Here is a 26,147-nt window from a genome sequence, read left to right as displayed (position 1 = left end):
ACTTTCTATATAAACATCTGTTTTAGTTTTGGACCGTTCACCAATGTGCTCATGTGATGGAGAGGAGGAACTCTGCCCACCCATGAAAATGCTTCCCAGACCAACAGGTCCTTGTCTAGCTGCTCTAGAAAGGCAGCTTGTCCTCCGAGGTCCCTGGGGCCCCAGAGGAGTGTAGGAGTATAGGAAAATGGAAGCCAATTTGCATAGACAGTTAACCCATCCTAACTGGACTCTTTAGTGACCTAAGTTTTTCAAACACCACCTACAAGTACAGACTCTAGCTAAAAAACATGGATACGTATCTGTCTTGAAGATGCCTGTAAGAGGTCATGATATGATCTTGCGATCTTGTGATCTGCAGAATCCTCAGCTTCCTTCAGCTGTCTTTCCAAATAAAATCTTAAATAATACAGTTCAAGTCCTTTATTGGGTTCTGTAACCCCTTCAACCAAATAGGCTGCAGTTGTTTTATGTAACTTTCATTTCATTGGAAAATGTGGGAGGGTACTTGATATTACCTAAGTAAGATCAGTGGGTAAACACTGTCCACCCCAAACCAAATGATGCTGCCTTCAGGGAGTTGTCAGAAAGAAAGTCAAATGATACACCAAGACAGCGCATTTGCATAAGCAAAGCCCTTCAGCACAGCTCGAACGTGTTCTTTATGAGGAGGCTCCAAGACACTTGGTAATTTCAAGAGTGAAGCAACAGAAGTCTTTCTTACTTTAAAGTCAGAAACTTCTGAAGAACTTCAAGCACAATTTTATAACCAAAGATATACTGCTCCTAAATACAGATATATATATATATATATATACAAAAAACAATGGAATGTTAATTGAATACCAATATCCACTTTCAGAAAACACATTTGTACTTTTCAACCACAAAGAAAAGTGCCTAAAAAGAGCAAACATTTAACCAAGAACTTCTTTATGTAAATACATTTTTTAAAATGTCAGGAAGATAAATGATAATAATATAATTCTTGGTCTAGAACTAGTTAACTGAAGCTTAACTGAACAGAAGGGAAACTGACTCAATCTCAATCTCTTTATATCTTCACTGGATAAATCAAATTTAAACTTATTTTTTAGACGTAGCCTAGTTCAAATGAAACACTTCATATCATTGAACATTGCCTAAAGAAACCCTAAAAAAGATTTAGGGGTACCTGTTTATTTTCATTATCCATATTCTCTTGATCCCCCAATGATTAATATAACTAATCTGTGACATAAATGATTTCTTTTTTATGACATGTCAGTGACTTTGATATTTTAGTTGCAAATAAATATCCCCAAATTGCCATCCAGAAATTTATGGAAAATAACTTTAGATATGTTACTTAAAATGGCATTATGGACTAAGATGTGTTTGGGCATAGGGGACTTCAGTTTCAGTCTTGGCTCCTCTACTTGCTGTCTGAATGACATTATGGAACAAACTTCATTGCTCTGAACTTGAAGTACTTCATCAGTAATATCAGAGCATAACTAATGTCTACCTCAAATGGTGAGAATTCAATGAAACTGTGTAGGCAAAAGAGCTTTACAAATTGTAATGTGCTATACAATGTTCATCTTTATATTCATTATTGTTCTTATTAGAATTTATGTGGTGAGACTTACCTTTGTTTGGATCATTCCATAACGTTGTTCTCTCATTTGGCCCACTATATTCATGATGTTGAACTGTAACAGGATGACAGTAATTTTGTATTATCCATAGAGGGGGAAAACACAAAACCCACAGATGCCAAAGGAGTACACCATACTTCTTTTTTTTTTTTTCATACTTTTTTCCAGTAAAAGATATCTCAAGATTTAACCAGAAAGTTCTCATTTTCAGTCATAAGAAAATGTACTATGTTTAACCTTGTCTAATGGATAAGGAAGACTTGTTTAAATGGGTTTCCAGGAAAAAGCAGGAAGCAATCATTTATAATAAGAAATGTTCTCCAACAGAAATAACAACAAATTTGCCCCTGTGTATACCTTTCTGTTCTCAGAAGGGAGAACTTAAAGCAGCACTGTGATTCTGCAAAAGTCTGAAGCATAGAAGACTTTTTCTGGCCACAACAGTAACACAGCTGTTTCTCATATAAAGAGCCCTCTCAACTCAAATGGAGACCCCGAGCAACAGTTGGCCCAACACCAGATTCTGCACCTGTGCACGGAGACCAGCACTACCCAGTGTGGTCACTAAGCTGGTGCAGGTCTGCAACGGGCTGTTGCTAGACCACAGTGAGATGAGTCCAGAAACTGGTAATAAGTGTTTAGAAACTCTTACGGCAATCTGACAGTGGTGTAACATTGAGCAGCCTCATCAGTGGAACAAGATATAGACCAGCTCAGGTGTTGCTGAACTTGCCTGAAAAGTCACATGGGGTGTAAGCTGAGGACGAGTCATGTGCAGCAAGACCACAAGAAATTTAAGGTTTGTCAACTGTCAACTATAATCCAAAAGTACATAAAAATCAGAGAAAATGTAAGCATTCCTTTATTTATATAGTCATTTCTATAATTTAAAATGTTAATTAAGCCTTTAAAAATTTTTATATTGAAATAATTATAGATACATAGTAAGTTGCAAAAAACGTACAGAGAGAGTCTGTGTATCATTCACCTAGTTTCTCCCAATTATACCATCCTCTACAACTAGAGTATAATATCAAAACCAAAAAATTGACATTGGTACAATCTACAGAGCTTATTCAGATTTTGCCAGTTTAACTTGTGAGAGTGGGCGTGTATGTGTGAGTATGTATAGTTCTATAAAATATTATCACGTGAAAATTCATGCAACTGCAACCACGATCAAGGTGCATAACAGTTCCACCACAAGACTTCCTCCTGTTATCCATCAGAACTACCCACCCACCCCAACCCCCAACCCTTGGCAACCAGTAATCTGTTCTCCATCTCTATAGTTTTGTTATTTCAAGGGGATTACATAATGGAATCATGTAATATCTAACTTTTCGAGACTTTTTTTTCATTTAGTCTAATTGCCTCAAGATTCATCCAAATTGAGTGTATCAGTAGTTCATTCCTTTTTATTGCTAAATAGTATTCCACAGTATGGACAGGTACCAATTTTTTTAACCATTAAACTTGTTGAAGAACATCTAGGTTGTTTCCCAGTTTTTGGTTATTATAAATAGATCTGCTATGAACATTTACATACAGGTTTTTGTGTGAACATAAGTTTTCATTTCTATGGAATAAATACCCAAGTGTTATTGCTAAGGTTATATGGTAAGTTTAGTTTAGTTCTGCTTTTCTTTTTTTTAAAGAAAATTTAAAACTATTTTCCAAACTGGATATACCATTTTACATTCATTCCTATAAGCAACATATGAGTAATCTAGTTTTTTCAAACCTTCACCAGCATTTGGTGTTGTCATTATTTTTTATATTAGCCTTTCTGATGGATGTCTAGTGATATCATGTTCTTTTTTTTTTAAACATCTTTATTGGAGTATAATTGCTTTACAATGGTATGTTAGTTTCTGCTTTATAACAAAGTGAATCAGTTATACATATACATATGTCCCCATATCTCTTCCCTCTCGTGTCTCCCTCCCTCCCACCCTCCCTAACCCACCCCTCTAGGTGGTCAGAAAGCACCGAGCTGATCTCCCTGTGCTATGCGGCTACTTCCCACTAGCTATCTATTTTACGTTTGGTAGTGTACATATGTCCATGCCACTCTCTCACTTTGTCCCAGCTTACCCTTCCCCCTCCCCGTATCCTCAAGTTCATTCTCTAGTAGGTCTGTTTCTTTATTCCCATCTTGTCCCTAGGTTCTTCATGACCATTTTTTTTTTTAGATTCCATATATATGTGTTAGTATACGGTATTTGTTTTTCTCTTTCTGACTTACTTCACTCTGTATGACAGACTCTAGGTCCATCCACCTCACTAAAAATAACTCAATTTTGTTATTTTTTATGGCTGAGTAATATTCCACTGTATATATGTGCCACATCTTCTTTATCCATTCATCTGTCGATGGACACTTAGGTTGCTTCCATGTCCTGGCTATTGTAAATAGAGCTGCAATGAACATTGTGGTGCATGACTCTTTTTGAATTATGGTTTTCTCAGGGTATATGCCCAGTAGTGGGATTGCTGGGTCGTATGGTAGTTCTATTTTAAGTTTTTTAAGGAACCTCCATACTGTTCTCCATAGTGGCTGTATCAATTTACATTCCCACCAACAGTGCAAGTGGGTTCCCTTTTCTCCACACCCTCTCCAGCATTTGTTTCTAGATTTTTTGATGATGGCCATTCTGACTGGTGTGAGATGATATCTCATTGTAGTTTTGATTTGCATTTCTCTAATGATTAATGATGTTGAGCATTCTTTCATGTGTTTGTTGGCAATCTGTATATCTCCTTTGGAGAAATGTCTATTTAGGTCTTCTGCCCATTTTTGGATTGGGTTGTTTGTTTTTTTGATATTGAGCTGTATGAGTTGCTTGTAAATTTTGGAGATTAATCCTTTGTCACAAAAGACCCCGAATAGCCAAAGCAATCTTGAGAAAGAAAAACAGAGCTGGAGGAATCAGGCTCCCTGACTTCAGACTATAATACAGAGCTACAGTAATCAAGACAGTATGGTACTGGCACAAAAATAGAAATATAGATCAATGGAACAGGATAGAAAGCCCAGAGATAAACCCACACACATATGGTCACCTTATCTTTGATAAAGGAGGCAAGAATATGCAGTGGAGAAAAGACAGCCTCTTCAGTAAGTGGTGCTGGGAAAACTGGACAGCTACACTTAAAAGAATGAAATTAGAACACTCCCTAACACCATACACAAAAATAAACTCAAAATGGATTAAAGACCTAAATGTAAGGCCAGACACTATCAAACTCTTAGAGGAAAACATAGGCAGAACACTCTATGACATAAATCACAGCAAGATCCTTTTGGACCCACCTCCTAGAGAAATGGAAATAAAAACAAAAATAAACAAATGGCACCTAATGAAACTTAAAAGCTTTTGCACAGCAAAGGAAACCATAAACAAGACGAAAAGACAACCCTCAGAATGGGAGAAAATATTTGCAAATGAAGCAACTGACAAAGGATTAATCTCCAAAATTTACAAGCAGCTCATGCAGCTCAATATCATGGTTTTAATTTTATTTCCCTAAAGGTTAATGAAGCTGAGCATCTTTTCATGTGCTTATTTATCATCAATACATCCTCATTGTTGAAATGTCATGTCTTTTACCCATTTTCTAACTGAATTACTTGCCTATTTATTTATTTATTTATTTTACTATTGAGTTTTGAGGATTGTTTATATACTCTAGATGTGAGACCTCTGTTGGATATGTGGATTGCAAACAGTTTTTCCAAGTCTGTAGCTTGTCTTTTCATCCACTTCATAGCATCTTTCATATAACAAATAATTTTAATTTGCTTTCCCCCTAATATTAGTGATGGCAAGAATGTCTGCTCTCACCACCGTTTTCAGCACACTTGAAGTTCCAGGTAGCGCAATAAGACCAGAAAAAAGAAATATGAGGCAAATGAATTGGAAAGGAAGAGGTAAATGTGTCCCTACTTGCAGATGGAATGATTGTCTATGCAGAAAATCCCAAGGAATCTGAAAACAAAACAAAACAGGACAAAAAAACCTCTTAGAACTAATAAGTGAGTTCAACAAGATCATAGGATACAAGATCAACATGCAAAAATCAACTGCATTTGGGGACTTCCCTGGTGGTGCAGTGGTTAAGACTCCATGCTCCCAATGCAGGGGGCCCAGGTTCGATTCCTGGTCAGGGAACTAGATCCCACATGCATCCTGCAACTAAGAGTTCACATGCCACAACTAAGGAGCCCACCTGCCACAACTAAGGAACCCATGTGCCGTAACTAAGACCCGGCACAACCAAATAAGTAAATAAACATTTTTTAAAAACACAAAACTCAACTGCATTTATACATACGTGTACACACAATGAACATGGTAGTAAAAACACAGTACCATTTACAACTGCTTCAAAGAAAATGAAATAAAGTAAATCTAACAAAACACGTACAGAAGCTATATGCTGAAAATGACAAAATGCTGATGAAAGAAATCAAAGAAGACTTAAATAGAGAGACATACCACATTCATACTGGAAGATCCAACATAGTAAAAATGTCAATTCATCCTATCAAAATCCCTCAAGCTTTTTTGTAAACATAGACAAGCTAATTTTAAAATTTATATGGAAAGGCACAGACCTATAATGGTTAAAACAATTTTGCAAGAGAAGGAATCACTCTCCCTGATATTAAGACTTCCTATAGAGCTACAGGAATCCAAAGTGTGATAATGGCGAAAGGATAGACACATGGATCAATGAAACAGAATATAGAACTAGAAATAGGCCCCATACAAATATTCCCAATGATTTCTGACAAAGGTGTAAAAACAATTCAGTGGAGGAAGAATAGCAAGTGAACTTTGACTTAAACCTTGCCCCTTATAAAAAAATTAACTCAAAATGGACTATGGACTTAAATGTAAAACATAAAACTACCGAACTTTAGAAAAGGACATAGGAAAAATTCTTTAGGACCTAAAAATTCTTTAGGCTAGTTGAGGAGTTCTTAAACTTGACACCAAAAGCATGATCCATAAAAGGAAATATTGATAAAATGGAACTTCAATGAATTTAAAAACCATTGTTTCTTGAAAGTCTGTTAATTTGTAATTTAAGATCAGGCAAATTATGAAAATATATTTGTATTATTCATTTTTAACCTTAATTTACTGATGGCAAAAGCTGCTGCACTGGATTGTCTTGACAAGAAAAGGCACAGCTTTTCTGAATATAGCTGTAGTGGTTAACCAAATGATAATAGTGGAAGTAACTACAAAGAAATGAAGACCAAAAGAGTTCATGTTAATTTTACCTAGCATTATGATTCCTCATACATTGAGTTTTATAGCCATTATTAATTGTGAATTGCTAAAACCACACTTGTATTAATTGCAAAGATGTACTGGCTAACAAAGCAAAGAAACCATTAAAATGTGCTTGTTACTTACAGAACAAAAGAAGTAAGTTCCAAGACAAAAGAATTATTTTAAAGAATACTAAAATAAAAAGCTCATGTTCAACATTTCACATGTAACATTAATACTCTGCAGACTTACAAAATAGCACTTTGAATTGCTAAGACTAAAAACCCTTACACGATTGCCAGATAATGGTGACAGACTGTATTGAAGGTGCTATATTGAAAATCTGGGCTGAAGGTGTGGCAAAAAAAGGTAGTTAAAGTACCATTTTCTAATGAAGCCACAGCTTGACGAATTCAGGGACTGGCTAGTGATGAGAAGTCGTAACAACTCAGGAAACAAAAGTAACAAAGTATTTACCATTGCAACTTACTAACTGCACAGCTATTGCTAACATAGTGATTCAGTATATGTTTGATTTGAAAGTGATGTGATAAGAAGGAAGAATTCTTCCTTTTCTCAGTTTGATTAGTGCTAAACACAACTAACTAGTCTTAAACTGCATAAAAATGCAAAGTGCTACATTGTCATCAAATGTAATTTGGAGCTTAAGTTTTGTGTAGGATTATGTTCTGGTAGTAGAGCTGCAATGACAAGAAAACAAGTCTGAGGTAGTTATACAGATTAAAGAATTTATCCCAAAAGATAAACCAACACACTGCTTCATCAAGAAAGTCTTGCTACCAAAAAAAAAAAAAAAAAAAGAACTCTGCCAGATGAACTGGACAGTGTGTTTAGTGATGTGGTAAGAATTTTTGATTTCGTAAAGGTTAATGTGTTAAATTTTGGATTACTCACTTCATTATGTGATAATATGGTAACATAATTAACAACTGTTAGAGGGGAGAGTTCTATCGAGAATGTTTCAACTACAGAGCAATATCAGTGTTGGCAAGAGAAGAGCCAGTTTGCTCCCAATGTTTTAAGGATTTTTAAGCAGGCTTACTTAAAAATAAAAACGACTATAAAATAACAATAAAAAGAAATAAATGGTTACATATTCTCAGATTTTCATATCCTTTAGAGTTATAATTGATAAACTAATCTTAGAATGTCAGCCACACACGGCTGGTATACAGCTTGCAGCATGTAAGACTCCCTGTGAGATTTCCACAACGCACAAACTGGTCTACATCCTGTTCACCAAGGCCAACCCACTGTCATGCTCTTGGATGTCACAGCAATATATCAAACTGCTTTGAAAGTTTCTAAATGCTTACTCTCAATTTCAGAAAACTTATCTTTCTGCAAATAACACAGATTGTTGCTGGTCCAAGACCATACTTTGAGTAGCTCTGGTGGACAAAATTTCTGAAAAGAGTAGAGAGGGGCATAAGTAAGAACATTTGACAGCTCAAGGCTCTATGAAAAGCCAATAAGGCAACAATGGATGCATTTCCTTTTTTTGAACCACTATTTTCCATTGAATCTAAGCATCCTTAATTGTAAAATACATCACTATTTTACATACCGCTAAGAAAAACACTGTCAATTAGGCTGACAGATGAGTTATCATAAAACACATTTTGAGTTTAAAGAAGGTATAATGTTGGGGAAAAAAAGTGCTCCTCAGAATCACAAAATACAATACTTATAGTTTTTACAGTTTCTATAAGGAATATAAAATAAGGACAAATATAAACAAATTAATTATGATGAAGAATGTATAAAATAAAAAGTACGCTAATGCATTTTCTGTTAAAAGGATAAAACAACATTAATTATAGGAACAGGTAACATCAGATTCATACTACTTAAATTTTCAGCATTTTGGGGACATTTGTCATTTTTTTACCACCCAGTTTATATTCATTATTTGTTAAAACAAAACAAAACAAAACTCTCAGTTTGCTTTGGAAAACCATTCCTCTCTCATTCTCAGCCGTATGGCCTGGAGTAGTCCTGACAGACCTTAATGGACCAGCATCTCCCACAGTGATCAGTTTAGGGAAAGGGCTATAACTGAAGCGGAAACAGTGAAATGCTAGGAGATATTGTCTCAAGCTTCTGAGAAAAAGAAACTCCCTCTGTCCTCCAGGGAGTTTCTGGGAGAGGACATTTTTCTACCCCCGACGTAATACTACCTTAGAATGGAGAGTTGTAGAACCCATGCAGCCAATTTGCTATCACAAGGGAGAGTTTGTCACTGTTGGGGTATAACTACATAATGCCTAAGAGAGCAGAGATTTAACATTTGTTCTGATAACAAGATAACTCTGCAAAATTTGCCTACCAGGACAAATGCCTCGTAGCCCCTGTTATCTTATGACTGAGGTGTGGATTTTCATATTCCTTGTGGGCATGGTGAGAGCCGCTTTCCCCCCCACCCCACAGTGCCTGCTAACTAAACAAATGTCTTCCCCTCCTCACTTCTGCAGCACAGGAAAGCAGTTCAGTAAAAGTAGGCCTTTTGGGGCACAGATCTAAAGTCCCATTCCCTAATTAATCAGTAATAAAGATCATAGTAGAATCACCATATGTCTAATTCTTGTGTTTATCCCTTAGCTGGTTCCAAATTTAGGAGGAAAATAAAGAATTGTTACTGGTTGACTCAAACCCAACAATATTATTATCCTTATTTTACATATGAGAAAACTAAGTTTCAGAGAAGATGAGCAATTTGCAGAAAGTCACCAAAATCTAAAATGTGTGGCAAAACTGGCAGTCAAACCCAGGGACCTCTCATTAACTCTGAAGTCTACTTTTTTTTCCCAATGTGCTCACATGCATGTATTTCTGTTCATTAAAAATAGGCACACATCATCAACATTCTCTAACAAGATTCTAAAAACTGTATGTGTGGGTGGAGGGAAAGAAAAGGAAAATGAACTCATGTTTACGATGCACCTACCACGCTCCAGACACTGTCCGAAGCCATTCATTTGCATTGTGTACTTTAATCCTCACAACCACCTCCAAGAACCTGCAGCAGTTAAGCGAGAAGCAGGTATCCAAAGCTCACAGGCTCTCTATTTACTCAGTTGCTCTTGAAAGCCAAATATCAGTCTTCAGCTATTAGAAGGCTGTTAAAAGTATAGTGTTGGGCTTCCCTGGTGGCGCAGTGGTTGAGAATCTGCCTGCTAATGCAGGGGACACGGGTTCGAGCCCTGGTCTGGGAAGATCCCACATGCCAAGAAGCAACTGGGCCCGTGAGCCACAACTACTGAGCCTGCGCGTCTGGAGCCTGTGCTCCGCAACAAGAGAGGCCGCGATAGTGAGAGGCCCGCGCACCGCGATGAAGAGTAGCCCCCGCTTGCCGCAACTAGAGAAAGCCCTCGCACAGAAACGAAGACCCAACACAGCCAAAAATAAATAAATAAATAAATAAATAATAAAAATAAAGGAATTCCTTTAAAAAAAAAGTCTTTAAAAAAAAAAGATTTATGTAAAGTATAGTGTTTACTAACAGCATCAGTTTATCTGCTTAATTCACACACTTACTGAAAAGTTCTTTTCAATGGCACAGAGCACAACATCCACACATAGGAACACCCCTGTCCGGCCCGCGCCAGCACTGCAGTGAACAATGATGGTTCCTGTAAGGTGGCTCTTCCTCACATAACGAACATACTTTATAAAACCTTCTGCTGAGGCAGGAGTGCCATGGTCTGGCCACTTGGTGAACTGCAAGTGTTTTACAAAGTGACTAGCTCCTGTCTGTGGGGGTGGGGTGGGGAGGGAGAGAGGGAGAAAGGGAAAGAGAGAGAAGGAGGGAGGGAGAGAGAGGAAGGCAGAGAGAGAGGAGAGGTTTATCAACGTCTTATAGTAGAGATCTTCTTTTAATTTCTAATATGCCAGGAATAGTTAATAATAATTGCTATATGGTAATAGGATAATAAAAATAAAAATACTAACAGGTGACAGGAATTTAGCCCTTACTCTGTGCCAGGTACTGTGCTAAGGACTTCACACACATTATCTCATTTAATCCTCACATCAACCCTGGGGAGGCAAGCACTGTGATATCCTCAGGTTACAGATGAAAAAGTAAGAATTTGATTGACTGATAGATGTACGCTAGGTCAGAAGGCTCATATGTTTAGAGCTGGGACAATAATGTAGTCCTCCCAAATCTAACTCTACCATCTTTCTTCTGCACCATGAGAATGTAGAAGAGTCCAAACAAACCAAGAATCCAAAACACTTAGGATGAAAGATGAGCTAACATGTTAGGAATAAGATAGAAAAGCAATCTATCTTGGCTTAAATATTATGATACTAGATTTAATTAAAACAGTAAGTGCTGTCAAGTTGCTTAACCGGGATTTGGTGGGGGACAACCTCCTCTGGTGATGTGGACAGGGCAGTTAATGACCATGTGAGTAGACTTTGGTCCCCACTCTTGTGTTGAACCCCCTGAAAGTGGAGCCATGGAACTCTCCTCAGTGTTGACAGATAAAGCACTTTGAGTTTACTGATCATCCTTTCCAGAGGGTTCACCCTTTCCCCAATGTGGAGCCCTCATTTTACTTCACTGGGCACCCTCGTGAAAAAACTCAGGAAGGGTTTCTCACGGCTCCTCTGCTTCTCCCTAATGCACCACTTTTTTCTACGTTCCAAATAGAAATACAATTTTCCTAAGTTCCAAAAAGAAAACCTCAATTTTGAATCATCGGTACATGAAATTGGATGAGGAAAACGATACTTGAAAATCTTGTGAAGGCACCAAATTGAGGATAGCTCTCACTCCATCACATATTTTAGGGATTAAATCTTTCATGCACTGTTGACCACTGAGAACCTGCACAAAGGTGGGCCTCACTGGTTTCCTGACACAGTGCTATGATGCAGATTCTCCAAACAGCAACCCCATGGTTTTGAGGCTTGTGGGCCTCAGCCCAAAGGTCACCATCCTAGACGCCTTTGTCAAGGGTGCACAAGTGGAACCAGGCATTTGAATCCTTGCAGACAGATCATTCCTCTGGGCCTCCCAACTGGCCTATATTCTCCAAGCATGCTGTCCTTCTCCTGCCATAGCATGTATCACACGTCATTTGGAACTGGTGTTTTCCTTCCCCACTAGACTGTAAGCACTCTAAGAGTTGAGACTGTGTCTGTTTTCTATCTCCAGCATCTGGCACAATACTTGGTTAATAGGAGGGAATCAACAAGTCTTAGGAGAGTGAAGGATCAGGCAAATCCTCAGGTGTACAGAGCAAGCACAGGGCCTAGCACACAGACAGCAAGCTCTCCATCAATGTCCGCCATTATTACTATTCTTGGCCTCCTTGGTCACACCACTCTATGCTCCGATCCTCATGCTCTTCAATTCTATCTTTTCCCCTCCCTCCCCACTTCTCTATCTCTTCAACATCTCCCTTTGCACTCAGGCCCCCATCCCACAGTAAACTTGTGGAAACCATCATCACTTTCCTAAATGCTTCTTCCACTTCCTGGCCTTGCCTCCCATGGGCACTGCACTCTGCAGCCCTCTCTAATCAAGGCCACCTATTTTCCTGTACTCCAGGTACCACAGAGCCTAGAGATTAGGTTGCATACCCTTTGCTGCCCAATGCTATTTCCAATTCATTATTCCTTCTCTTTGTACAAAAACCTCTCTTCCTTTTGAGTTTCATACCTCTTAGCTTCACCTTCTTATCACTATCACCCTACCACAGATTCTGACTGGGCAAATTTGGGATCTCAACAGCCAAACAGACACTCTAACCTCACATTTTTATTTCTCTCTTGCAGAGGAGACCATTTTTTTCTTCTAGTCCTCACAATGTGATCACTCCTTGGACTCACCATCACCTATAATGTCCAATATCAAAAATCTTCCAGTTCTTAGATTCCAACATCATTTTCTGAGCAGAAGCTCTTATTCTACCACCTCATTTGTGCCTCACTTCAACTCCAACAATGTGACTAAATAGAGCTCTCCTGTCCTTGTTGTCCTCCATTTCCTCCTAGCCCCTGATTCCATCCTTCTCCCTAAATTTAGACTTCATAGCTGATTATCTAAATCATTCTCTTACCAAACTGTCAACTCCTTTCATCCTTTGAATCCTGCCACATATACTAAGCAACATCCCTCCCTGGGTAAGTCTCATAACCTGTGGTCAGGAATCCCATGGTTAGGAAAAAATTAATCACATAGTTGCATATTTTACTATTATTGAAAATTATGCGTTCCAACCTCAGCACCTCCAGCAACCCTTTTCCTGATCATTGCCTGTGCTCCAATCAACTTCTTTGATGATGACTCCAAATCTCATCACTCTTTTCAAGTTTCCAGTTTAACTCCCATCCCCTTCACTCCTATAGAACACATGTATCACCTACCTGCTAATCAAATCCACTTAGAGCAATGTAACATCACTTTCTCCTATAAATCATTCCTTTTCTACTTTCTGAGTCTGTTAGAGCAAGAAATGAATTATTCTATGAATTATTCTAGACCAATACTTCCCAATAGAACTTTCTACAATGATGCAAATGCTCTGTATCTTTGCTGCCCATATGGTAGCCACTAGTAACATGTGATTAAATACTAGAAGTGTGGATACTACAAATGAGGAACTGAATTTGTTATGTTATGTAAGTTTAAATAATTTAAATATAAAATAGCCAAATGTGGCTATCGCATTTGACAACATTATTTTTGAACACTCCTTATAAGTCACAAGTCATAAGTCACATAAAGTCTGCCAATTTTATCTGAAAAACACCAAAGTCTTTGCTTTCTATCTAATTGTTAGCTGCCCTAGTTGATCATGGACCTTCTTACTAAAATTGTTCAATGTCTCCCAATTATCTTCATAATGAAGTTCATGTTCCTTAGCTGAAATCCAAGACATTTCATGTTCTGGCTTTCTCTACTTATTTTCTATAGCCTCATCTCACCTCTCATTACTCCCTGGCATTGAACTTTTACATTCCAGAAACACTTAACTACTTGTATCTCTCTATACACATCCCATGCTATTTTATACCTTGATCATCTACTTCCTCTTTCCAGCTTTCTCATTTGGGTGATTCTCAATCCAGATGTCACCTTCTCTAGCAAATCTTCCCCTCAAGCCCAAGGAGAGCTAAGTAATTCCCTTCTGAGCTCCCAAAGCACCCCATACAAATCTCAATATTACCACATTCATTGAGCACAGTTAACTGGAGGTACCAGTGAGCTCGCCGCCCTCTTTGCTACTCAGTAAGGAGCAACAGTGCCTGGCACAGTGATTATCAGGAGATCTTAAGGACTCCACACATATCTGTCACTCTCAGCAGAAGCAGCCGAAGTACATCCCAGGATTAGGCAACTTCCAACACTCACTCTCAACCGCCCTAACTCCCCTTTTCAATTTTTTCATCTCTCCAGTCAGAGTTTGGTTAGGCAGAAGTAGAAGTGCTGTTGTCTTAGTTTCTGGTACCAGGGAGAAGTAAAAACAAGTTACTTTAAAAAGCATCCCCAGCTATGTTCCATCTTACTCCTAACTTCTCGTCCTGACACATGTGCTTATACAATGAAATATATATCTAACACTGATTTTTTTTAACTTACGGACTTCTTGACAACTTGAAATATTCGAATGACGAAATATTGAAGTATCTGGTAGTTCTCCAGGAAGATATGACAATTTTTCAGTTCCAAAGGTTTCTTCATAGAAACAGGCCAGTAATGGTGGCATTTGATAACTCCACCTTCTACCTCTCTGGTTATCATGACAATAACATTAGTTATTTTCCAGAACCATTTGCCAAAAGTCATTTGTGGTAGTTGGCAGTGGTCCTTGGGTAGCAATATAATAATACTCTTTTCCAGAATTGACTATTTTAATATAACTAGCATTGATGTAGTCCTTGTTTTCTCCAAGAGGAACACGTGTTGCATCATCTATTACAAACACAGAAACATAGGGTAGACAAAGGAAAAGCAGGAGATGCAATACACCCAGATTTCATGAAACCCTTTCACACAGGTAAATCCATTTATCTCTTTGACCAATAGAGAAGATGGCATAGGAGTTTCTTTTCAAAGAGTTATTTCAGTCCATGAATTTAAATTCTTCCCTCCCCAAAACCTGCTGGCGTGACCTAAGAAATATACAATTAGGTTAAGGTAGTTTTTTAAAAAATCAGTTTCTGAACAGAGAAGGATGCCATTGGTATCCAGACATTCTGAGAGATTTCTGTTACATATGGCACAGGTAGGAATAGGCCAAGGGAGGTACCTCCTAGCCTATGACTGAACACAGCAAAGGAGTAGGCCTCTGAGGGAGCAAGTGAGTGAATGACATTCTCCTACAAATACGGAGAACTTGTAAGCCCAGAGCAGTAGGGCCAAGAGGGAGGAAAAAAAAAAAAAAAAAAAGATTGGGGTACTTGAGCAGATACAAATCCTAGGATTACTGTAATTCTACCAATGCCCCACACACAAGGCAGCCATCTTTTATGTCCATTCCCAGCCTTCACGTGGTGAAGTGGCATGCTAATCAAAGGTATTGTGTCAAAACGATGCTACAAAGGGGATTTGCTCCAAGTAACATGGGACTCGTCCAACATGGACTATTATAACAAATAGGAGAGGGGAAAATCCAACTACTTGGCTCACTAATAAACTCCACTGGCCCAGGAACTCTCTTCACTTTACACAGACATCTGGAGCTCTGGTTCCACCACTGCTCCCACAGAGAGAATAAAAGGAGGGTCCTTCCCTGCCATGCAGTGGTCTCACCAATAGTTCCTCTCCATTACTCAAGGTCATGTGACCCACTTATCTCCCAAAAACACTATGACCAAGATCACTGAAGAGGGCTTACACAATTTCTGACAGAACCTTTCTCAAATTCCAAAATAGCAAACATAAATCTCTCCTTGTAAATATGAATAAATAGAAAAAACAATCACTAGATATATAAAGATATCTAGTACTTCACAAAAGTATATCATTCTGAGAAATCACAGCAAATGTCTTCCTTTCTATAAGAGGGAAGAATACTTTAAAAACTCCTATTTGTATTTTAAATGAAATTTGAGCAAACATTATTTTATTATTTAAAAGAATGATGTATATCTGTTTATTGACATAAATTTGTTATATTATTAAATTATAAAGGAGGTAAAAGAGCATTAAAGTGAGATCTTTCATCATATATCTGTATGTATACATATATATCATATATAAACATATGATTAAAAAACCTGGCAAGTATTCATCAAAATGCTAGCAGTGACTATTTTATTATCTAAATTTTTATAGTGAATATGTACCATTTTGCAGAAGAAAGTAATTTTTTTATTTTCAAAAGGGAGATTTAACATGTAAAAATGAAACAATCTAAAGTAATAAAAGCTTGCTTTCAAATAAAAACCACAATTACTCAATTAAAATCCCTAAAATGAGAAGCGAACAGAAAAACAAATTAGTGATTTAGAAAACCAGCTTAAGGAATTTTCCCAGAACTCAAAAAAAAAAAAAAAAAAAGTGAAAAAAATGACAATAATTATTAAAATACTAAAGGATGCAGAGCATATAAAAGTAATATATAAAAGGAAGGAATTTCAGAAACAAACTATGGAACACAGGCATACCTCAGAGATATAGTGGGTTTGGTTCCGGACCACCACAATAAAGGTACTATCGCAATAAGCGAGTCACATGAATTTTTTTGTTCCCCAGTGCATATAAAAGTTATGTTTACACTATACTGTAGTCTACTAAATGTGCAATAACATTATGTTTATAAAACAATATACGTATTTTAATTAAAAAATACTTTACTGTTAAAAAATGCTAACCATCATCTGAGCCTGCAGCAAGTTGTAATCTTTTTACAACAGTAACATCAAAGATCACTGATCATATCACTATAACCAACATAATCATAATGAAAAAGTTTGACATATTGCGAAAATTACCAAAATGTGACACAGAGACATGAAGTGAGGCAATGCTGCTGGAAGAATGTGCTCAACACAGGGTTGCCACAAACTTTCAATTTGTAAAAAACACAGTATCTGCAAAGTACAATAAAGTATAGGGCTATAAAACCAGGTATGCCTGTATTTAGCAAGAAAGAAATAACTCAAGTAGTCATAGGAGAAAAGTTCCCCTCAAAAAGGAGATAGTAATACATGATCATGAGCCCACTGCCACAAATAATTTGCCTCCAAGTGAGTTCCCTGATCAGAAGCAAGGCTGTGTGGACTACCATGATGGTGGATAAGGCATCCTGCAGGTCCAGATGGTAGATCTGGTAGAAGCTTGTATGCGAGGAAGGCAAATCCATATCTAGTGCCTATTTTATTATGAACAAAAGCACCGTTCTTTCTATGACAGAAGCAGTCCAATGTAATCAACCTGCCATCAAGTAACTAGCTGGCTGATCACCCTGGGAAATGGCGCCATATTGGGGCCTCAGTGTTGGTCTCTGCTGCTGGCAGATCGGGCACTCAGCAGTGGCCATAGCAAGGTCAGCCTTGGTGAGTGGAAGTCCATGTTGATGAGGAGCCCATGCATAGCTTCTATTCCTGCCAGCATGTCTACTTTGTTCATAAATCCACTGGGTAATGACAGGAGTGGCTGGGAAAGAGGCTGACCAGTATCTACAGAATAGGTCATCCTATCCACTTGATTATTAAAACCTCTTCTTAAATCACCCTTTGATGAGCATTCACAAAGGATACAAATATATTCATGTTTTTGGCCCTTTCAGAGAGATCTATACACATTTCTCTCTCCCAGATTTCCTTGTGACCAATTTTCCAGTTATGTTTCTTCCAAGTCCTTGACCATCCAGCTAAACAATTGGCTATAGGCCATGAATTAGTAAAGATTTGTACCTCTGGCCATTTCTGCTTCCAAGCAAAATGAACAACCAAGCGCACTGCTCAAAGTTCTACCAACGGGGAAGATTTCCCTTCACTACTGTCCTTCAGGCATGTCCCCAAAACGGCATTGTAGAGCAGCTGCTGTCCACTTCCAGGTGGTGCCTGCGTGTGGTGCAGAACCATCTGTAAACCAGGTCCCAGTTTTCTCTTCCTCAGTCAATTGATCATAGGGAACTTGTCACGAAGCCACAGGTACAGGCTGAGAAAGAGAAGGTAATGTAGCAGGAGAGGGGACCATGGGCATTTTGGCCACTTCATGTAACTTATTTGTACCTTCAGAGCCTGCTCAAGCCCGACCTTGTATACACCACTTCCATTTGATGATGGAATGCTGCTGTGCACGCCCAACTTTCAGGCTCATGGTTAAGTGTTCAGCCTCTACTAAGGCCCAGTAGCAGGTCAAAAGCTGTTTCTCAAAAGGAACAGCTCTCAAGAGTAGAGTAGTTATACACAGAGACTGGCAAGGCTTTACTCCAAAATCCCATGGGCATGAGCTGTGATTCATCTATAAGGGCCTGACAAAGCCTCCAAACAGTATCCTTACCTTCCACTGACATTGCACCTACTGGATCCTGTGGCCCAAGTGGCAAAGCAGCTTGCACAGCAGCCTAGACCTGTGGCAGAGCTTTCTCTTGTTCTGGGCCCCACTCAAAACTAGCAGCTTTTGAGTCTCTTGGTAAATGGGCCAGAGTAGCACACCCAAATGAGGAATATGTTGTCTCCAAAGTTCAAAGAGGACCACTAGGCACTGTGCCTCTTTTGGCTGTAGAAGGGGTCAGATGCAAATCTTATCCTTCACCTTAGAAAGGATGATTCTGACATGCCCCACACCACTGGACCTCTAGAAATTTCACTGAAGTAGAAGGCCACTGAATTTTTTGATTCATTTCCCACTCTCTGACACACAAATGTCTTACCTGTAAGTCTAGAGCAATCAGTTGCTACTTCTTGCTCACTAGGTTCAATCAGCATGATGTCATCAATATAATGGACCACTGTGATAATATTAAGTAATGGAAAGGTGATCAAGATCCCCCAAGATGACATAGGGATGGAGAGTTGATATTTCCCTGAGGTATAACAGTAAAGATGTACCACTGGCCTTGCCAGCTGAAAGCAAACTGTTTCTTTTGGTCTTTACTAACAGGTATGGAGAGAAAGCATTAGCCAGATCAACAGGTACACACCAGGTACCAGGGGATGTGTTGATTTTCTAAAGCAATGAAATCGCATCTGGTACAGCAGTTGCACTTGGAGTCACCACCTGCTTAAGCTTACAACAATCCACTGTCATTCTCTAAAATCTGTTTTCTGCATAGGTCAAACAGGTGAGTTGAGTGGGGATGTGGTCGGAATCACCACCCCTGCATCCTTTAAGTCCTTGAAGGTGGCACTAATCTCTGTATTCTCTCCAAGAATGCAGGATTGCGTTTAGTTTACTATTTTCCTAGGTAGAATCAGATCTAGTGGCTTCCACTTGGCCTTTTCCGCCATATTAGCCCTCACTCCACAGGTCAGGGAACCAATGTAGGGATGCTGCCAGTTGCTGAGTATATTTAGTCCAATAATGGATTCCGGAACTGGAGAAATAACCATAGTGGGTCAGCACCCACTGGACCCACTGTGAAATGGACCTGAGCTAAAACTCCATTAATTATCTGACCTCCATAAGCACCACTAACTGGTAGACCACAGTGATGCTTTGGGTCTCCTGAAATTAGTGTCACATTAGTGCCAGTATCAGTAGCACTGGCAAAGAAGATTCTTCAGAGTTTAGGGATTTGATGTGTGCATCTTCACCAGGATCTTCCCATATGTTTCTGTTCCAATTTTCAGGATCACATTCCTTCTCACTCAATGTCATCACTTTAACAGAAAACACCCTGCAAGGTTGGGAATTCAATTTCCATTGTATTTTAGCCATTTGCACATAAGACTCTGGGTTAGATTTTCAGATGTCTCAGCTCCATGACTATAGGAGATAGGGGTTTCTTTCAGGGCAGACATAAAACTTTTAGGTCATTTATGTGGTGCTTGAGCCGGAAATTTGAAACCCTTTCTTTCCCTACTTTGTCCAGTGCAATTAGCGGCAACCAGCCAATCTCATTATACTTGTTAGTTTGACAAAAATACTCTAAGGTATTAAATACACAGTTATCTAGAACCTTGCCTCTTATAAGTATTTGAGTAGGAATATCCAATGGTGAGATTTTGTGTATCTCTATTGCCATATCACACCATGAATTACCAGTGCTCTCTTTACTACTAGAAATAAAGTCATTAATGCCTTTAAATTTTGTCAGATTAGGGAACCAATTCATAAAACCTATCCTTAAGATTCTATTCCTCTAGAACCACTCTTGGTTCCAAAATTTGTATTAGTCAGTGTTCTCTAGGGAAACAGAATCAATAGGCTATATATACACAGTAAAAGAGATTTACTTTAAGGAATTGGCTCACATTACTATGGGGGCTAGCCAGTCTGCAATTTGCAGGGCAGGCTGTCAGGTCAGAGATCCAGAGAAGAGTTGCTGGTGCAGTCTTGAGTCCAAAAGCAGTCTGGAGACAGAATAGCTTCTTCCTCGGGGGACCTCAAATTTTTTCTCTTAAAGCCTTCAACTGATTAAATGAAGCTCATCTGTATTATGGAGGGGAATCTTCTTTACTCAATGTCTACTGGTTAAATGTTAATCTAAAAATATCTTTACAACAACATTGAGACTAGTGTTTGACCAATATCTGGGTACTGTGGCCTAGCCAAGTTGACACATAAAATAAATCATCATATAAGCTAAAAATTTTAGTAGATGATCTGAAGGAGGAAGGTCTTTCTTGAAACTTAAATTAATTCCCTAGAAGACCAAATGAAAGAAAGAAAATAAGAATACAAACTAGAGAGAGAAAGAAAAAGTACATGCAAAGACTACAAAGAGGCAGAAGTAAAGAAATAGATAATAGGTATAAGCCTTAGAAGATAGATTCAGGAGACCAACCCTATAAATCATAGGAGCTCCAGAAAAAGAAAAAAGAGTAGATTGAGAAAGAGCAATTACTAAATAACTGAAGAAACTTTCCTACAAAAGAAGATCGAGTCTGCAGATTAAAAGGTTCTATAAGTTGTAGGTAAGACCAATGAAATGAAATACACCTGGTAACATTCCTTGAATTCCAGGGGAAAAAAAAAATGTTTTAAGGTTTCAGAATGAAAAAAATGTTTCTTATAAAAGAATAAGAATCAGATTATCATTATATTTCTCATCTAAAACACTGCAAGCTGGAGGACAGTGGAGTAACACCCAGAGAAAATTGAGAGAAGAGGACTGAAATCTCACAATCCTAAAATCACCAAAGATTCATTTATCAGGATTTAAAAACAGGAGATAGCTGCAGATAGGCAGAGTTTGATAACACATTAACTACTTAGCCCATCTCTAACCAAACAACTAATTAATCAGAACAGAGACCTCAGATTAAAGGAAGATAGAAAATGAAACAGTATAGAACGAAAAGCCTTGCAAAATATAGTTGTATAGCTACATAAAGAATGACTGAGAATGGATCATTTAAGTGCTAAGAATGATTTTTTGAAGTAGAAAATAATATAACTCACAGGAAAACCTATTAATAGTCTGGAAAAAGAATTAATATAGAGAAGCGCTATTGTAGAGTGGGTAAGCCTAGGTTTGAATCCCAGTCTGTCTCCTATTTGAGGTGCAGGAAAGTCATTTATTTTAGCCTTTCAGTAAAACAAAGATACTAAGAGTACCAACATCATAGGGTTGTGGTGAGGATTAGATGAGTTACTACCTATGAAGGACTTAGTGCGGGATACATATAAAGATATTACAAAAACAACAATTGCTACTACTATTACCATTATTATTATTGGCGGTGGTGATAGTAATAGAAACAGAGACTTCGCTAATATATGGATGCTTGTTGAATCTCTCCCTTAGAAAGCTTATATTTTTCTAGCTATCTATATTATAATGGTAAACTATACAAAATATAAAAAGTGTAATATACTTTTCGCACTCACAAACCACCTTTTTCAACAGTGTATTGAGGTATAATTGTCACACATGTGCACCCATGAAACCATCATTACAATAAAGATAATTGAACATCTCCAACACTGCTAAAATGTTCTCATGTCCCTTTGTAATCTATCCATCTTGCTCCACTCCTGCCCTCAAGGCAGCCACTGATCAAATTTATGTCAATACAAATTAGTTTGAATTTTCTAGAATTTTATATAAATGGAATTATACAGTGCATTAGTTTGCTAGGACTCCCATAACAAAACACCACAGGCTGGGTGACTTAAACAACAGAAATTTATTTTCACAGTTCTAGAGGCTGGAAGGCCAAGATCAAGGGGTCAGCAGGGTTAGTTTCTTCTAACACCTCTCTCCATGGCTTGTAGCCGACTACCTTCTTGCTGTGTTCTCACGTGGCCTCACATTCCCTCTGTGCCCATGCATCCCTGGTGCCTTTGAGTGTCCTAAACTCCTAATCTCCTCTGTAATAGGTTTAAGTGTGCCCAGCACTGATCTAAGTCCTTCACAAATACATGCTGAGTCATATGGTAGGTATACGTGTAATTTTATAAGGAACTGTTAAACTCTCTTCCATTAGAGTGGGTTATGAAATGAGACCTTATTATAGTTTTAATTTGCATTTTCCTAATGATTAATGATTTGAGCATCTTTTCATATATTTGTCACTCGTATATCTTCTTTGGTGAAGTGGCTGCTCAAATCTTTTGCTCACTTAATGTTGGGCTATTTGTCCTCTTATCAATTATAGGAACTCTTTCTATATTCTAAATACAAGTCATTTGTCAGATAAATGTTTTGAATGTATTTTTCTACCAGTCTGTTGCTTGCCTTTAATTTCCATAACAGTGTGTTGAAGAGCAATATAGGTATTTTTTTTTATTTGATGAAGTCCAATTTGTTTTTTTCTTTTACAGTTCAAGGTTTTTGTGTCTTATTAAGAAAAACTTTGCCAAATCCAAGTACATTAAAATTTTCTCTCTGGTTTTCTTGAGAAGTTTTATGGCTTTAACTCCTATACTTAGGCCTATCATCTACTTTGAGTAAATTTTTATATAAGGTGCGAGGTAAGGGTCACAGTTAATTTTTTGGTATACGAATATGCAGTTGTTCAGAACTATCTGTTGAAAGATTATCCTTTCCTTATTGACTTGCATCCTTAAATTCAGATATTAACATCTGCTCTGCCCTCCTCATGTGATTGTAGAAAGAACTAAATGAGATATGTGTAAATGTGCTCTGAAAAGCGGAAAACTACTAGAAGTCTAAGTCACTATCATTATTAGTTAGTTCTGAGTATACCCTGACTTAAAGACAAGTAACAGAAAAAGTATTGGGCCAGGAGTCATAGAACCTGACATGTGGTACGGCCTATACGTAGAGATAGAGATATAATTATATAATTGGGACCTTTGACCTCTTGGAGTGGCACCAAATTGTTGGCATTATCTCATAAACTGTCTAATAATGGTTTATCACCCCGATTTCAGAAATATTCATCAATGCACTTCTGCACACTCTCCCCACAGAAGACAGCATAACAAATTATTTTAACTATCTTGGGAAGGTACTTATTACTTTTATAACCATAAAGTTATTTTAGATCTGAATGAACCAACTAAACATGAAAGTATTTATCCAATGATAGCAGTCACTGTGTTCTACTCTGATTTTTATGACAACCACCTCAAGTCTAATAGGAGACATAGGAATGTAAATAGATAATTAAAATACAGTTCAGTAAGTGGGGAAGGGTAGTCACAAGACAGTATGAGACTACTGGAGAAACACCAAACCTAGCTTTGAGGAAAATAAGGGAAGTCTGGCCAAGCTAGCTCTGAAAGACAGCAAGAATTACCTCAGCAAAGAAGGGAGGGTGGGTGGTTCTTGCAAGAACTGCAGATTGAAAGGCTTGGGGACAAGAGAAAGACAAGGATGAATCCCAGAAACCAAAAAAAGTTCTGTGGGAGAGCTGAAGCTAGAGAGGTGAAATTTATGCCATGCTAAAGAACTTTACCATGATAGTAGCAGACAACCAAAGAAGAGCTTTAAAAGGAGGGTAACGTGATCTGATTCGCATTTTAGGGAAGTCATTTCAGTAGCTGCTGTGAGTAGATGGGAGTGGAGGCAGTGAAGAAGACAGAGACTAGCTGAGAGATAAAGCAGGCTCCATCTAAGTTAGCAGCAGTGGGAATCAAGAGATGGGGGAGGACTCTAGAGGTATTAAGAAGGTAGAAGCAAAAGGACTTTGTGACCATTTTGGATACTGCAGGTGACTCGAAGTTTTCTGGCTTGGACAAATGAGTGGTTAAACTAGATAAGATATAGAATAAAGGAGGAAGGTCACATTGTAGGAAGAAAAATGGTAATTTAATTTGGAAAATTTCTGACTTTGAAAGGAATGTGAGGCATAAAAATGAGATTTCCAGCCTAAGAGTAAAATGGTGTTGTTTTGTTTCTGCTCTGTGGATGGTCTGAGACAGACAAATCTGCAACTGGGTGGGGAGGGGTGCAGCACTAGCTTTACCCAGCACAGGAAAGCTATGTGCAACCCTTTGGCAACAATCAAAGGGCAGACTCTTGTTGGAGAGTAGATTGACAGCTTTAATGTCCAGGACAATGAATATAAATAGTTCCATTGTATTTGTGTGTCTAAACAAAATGGCCAGGGAAGGTGGTAAGGGCTTGGGGTATCAAATGTGGCAGATGTCTCAGACTATTAGACTTTATGTTTTAGATGGTTCATGGCCTGAGAAGTAGCAATACATAAGAACAAGGTTGAAGGACTTATGAAAACAGCCCTGTGACAGTGACTAGAAGATTTACCTGGGATAGAAGACTTGACCTTCATCATGTTCTAGCATATTCAAGAATATGCCCAGGTCATCCACTGCTAGCTACCAGAGCTCTTCATCATGGTCACAGGTCAAAATGGCTAATACTGAAAGTCATACAACCCACTTTTTACCTTTTCACAAATGTAAATAGGAAAATAATTAAAACCATTGTTAGCTTACATGGAAGAATATCTCGGTATCTGTTTTTGTCTCTGTTGTGTAGTTCATTCCCAGAGTGGAACACAGCTGGAAGATTCTTAAGTTCTAAAGCGTTTAAAGGGTAAGAAATATAAGTCATGTATTTACTATAAGAAAAAAAAAGGAAAAGAACAAATTTGTTTTTGTGTAGTGTTCATAATCCTTAAGTCCCTTCATGACATGTCCTGATGTTAAACATGTTGTATGGTAAGTAGAGAAGTCAGAGCCCCATTGGAAAAGTCCTATATAAAATATCTTAAATTTGAGATGTCAATCAACAAGTTGCTTGATAAGGAAATGTTCAACTCTCTGGAGATACTTTATTCCTTGAACTTCAAGATTTTTTCTTTTTCATTAAAAATAAAAAAAAAAACAACCAATACAGAATATTTCCTTCTTAGGACCTACCCGTAAATCTATCATTTTATAAACAAAAATAATAAAATAACAGCAACAAAATATATAAACAAAAATATAAAGTCTCACAATTTACTCCTTGCCCCATGAAGAAATTATAGCTATGACACTAAAGAATTCTCCTTTTCAAAAAACTTTCTCTACCAACTGTGAATTCAACATTAATTGAATATTTAGTATGTGCTTATCACTGTTCTAGATATTGAAATACAAAGATGAATCTGAAAATGGCCTCATCCTTAAGAAGTTAACAGCAGTTAGAGAGGTGGCCGTGTGATCAATGTAGAGAGACACTAGTATAAATGACAGCACTAGATTGTACCTGAAGGGATGGGAAGGAAAGCTCCTAGAAAGAAAGTAGCACTTGAACTGAGCCTTCCTGAGTCATCAGAAGTTAGTCACATGGAAATTTGTGTGTGTGAAAGGAAAGAAGAGGTGAATGGGTATCATACCAGGTAGGAGAACTGTAATAGAGGCATGGAGGCATACATGTCCTCTTGGGGTAACAGTTAATAGGATGTTAACAACAGCACAGTGCACATGATTTAGCCCAAAGGGAAACTAAAACTAATTAGGAAGGCCGTGTTTCATACACAAAAGGAATTGATATGTATCCAGTCCTATCCTATTAGAATATTTGTGGATAAAGCCTGAGAGTCTAGACTTTTTAAAAGCTCTTCAGTAATTCTTGGGTAGCCAACTTGGCACTACCATAAGTTAGTGTTGGCAACTACTGCCATGGGGAATGAGGAGTCAGAGAAG

At 38.0% G+C, this 26,147-nt stretch overlaps 1 protein-coding gene across 1 annotated transcript in view; it reads right to left on the bottom strand.

The window, feature by feature from the left end:
- Nucleotides 1-720: 720 nt before the first annotated feature.
- Nucleotides 721-26,147, bottom strand: part of PTPN20 (protein tyrosine phosphatase non-receptor type 20) — a 69,358-nt gene continuing 43,931 nt past the window's right edge. Inside the window, 6 exon segments of the mRNA XM_036828076.1 lie at nt 721-786; nt 1,632-1,694; nt 10,487-10,702; nt 14,547-14,721; nt 14,723-14,879; nt 24,951-25,041. Of these exon segments, the coding sequence (XP_036683971.1) occupies nt 721-786; nt 1,632-1,694; nt 10,487-10,702; nt 14,547-14,721; nt 14,723-14,879; nt 24,951-25,041 (768 nt within the window).

The sequence above is a fragment of the Balaenoptera musculus genome, chromosome 16, assembly GCF_009873245.2.
Source record: "Balaenoptera musculus isolate JJ_BM4_2016_0621 chromosome 16, mBalMus1.pri.v3, whole genome shotgun sequence".
Classification (NCBI taxonomy): domain Eukaryota; kingdom Metazoa; phylum Chordata; class Mammalia; order Artiodactyla; family Balaenopteridae; genus Balaenoptera; species Balaenoptera musculus.
This window is presented reverse-complemented; position numbering and strand designations above follow the sequence as displayed.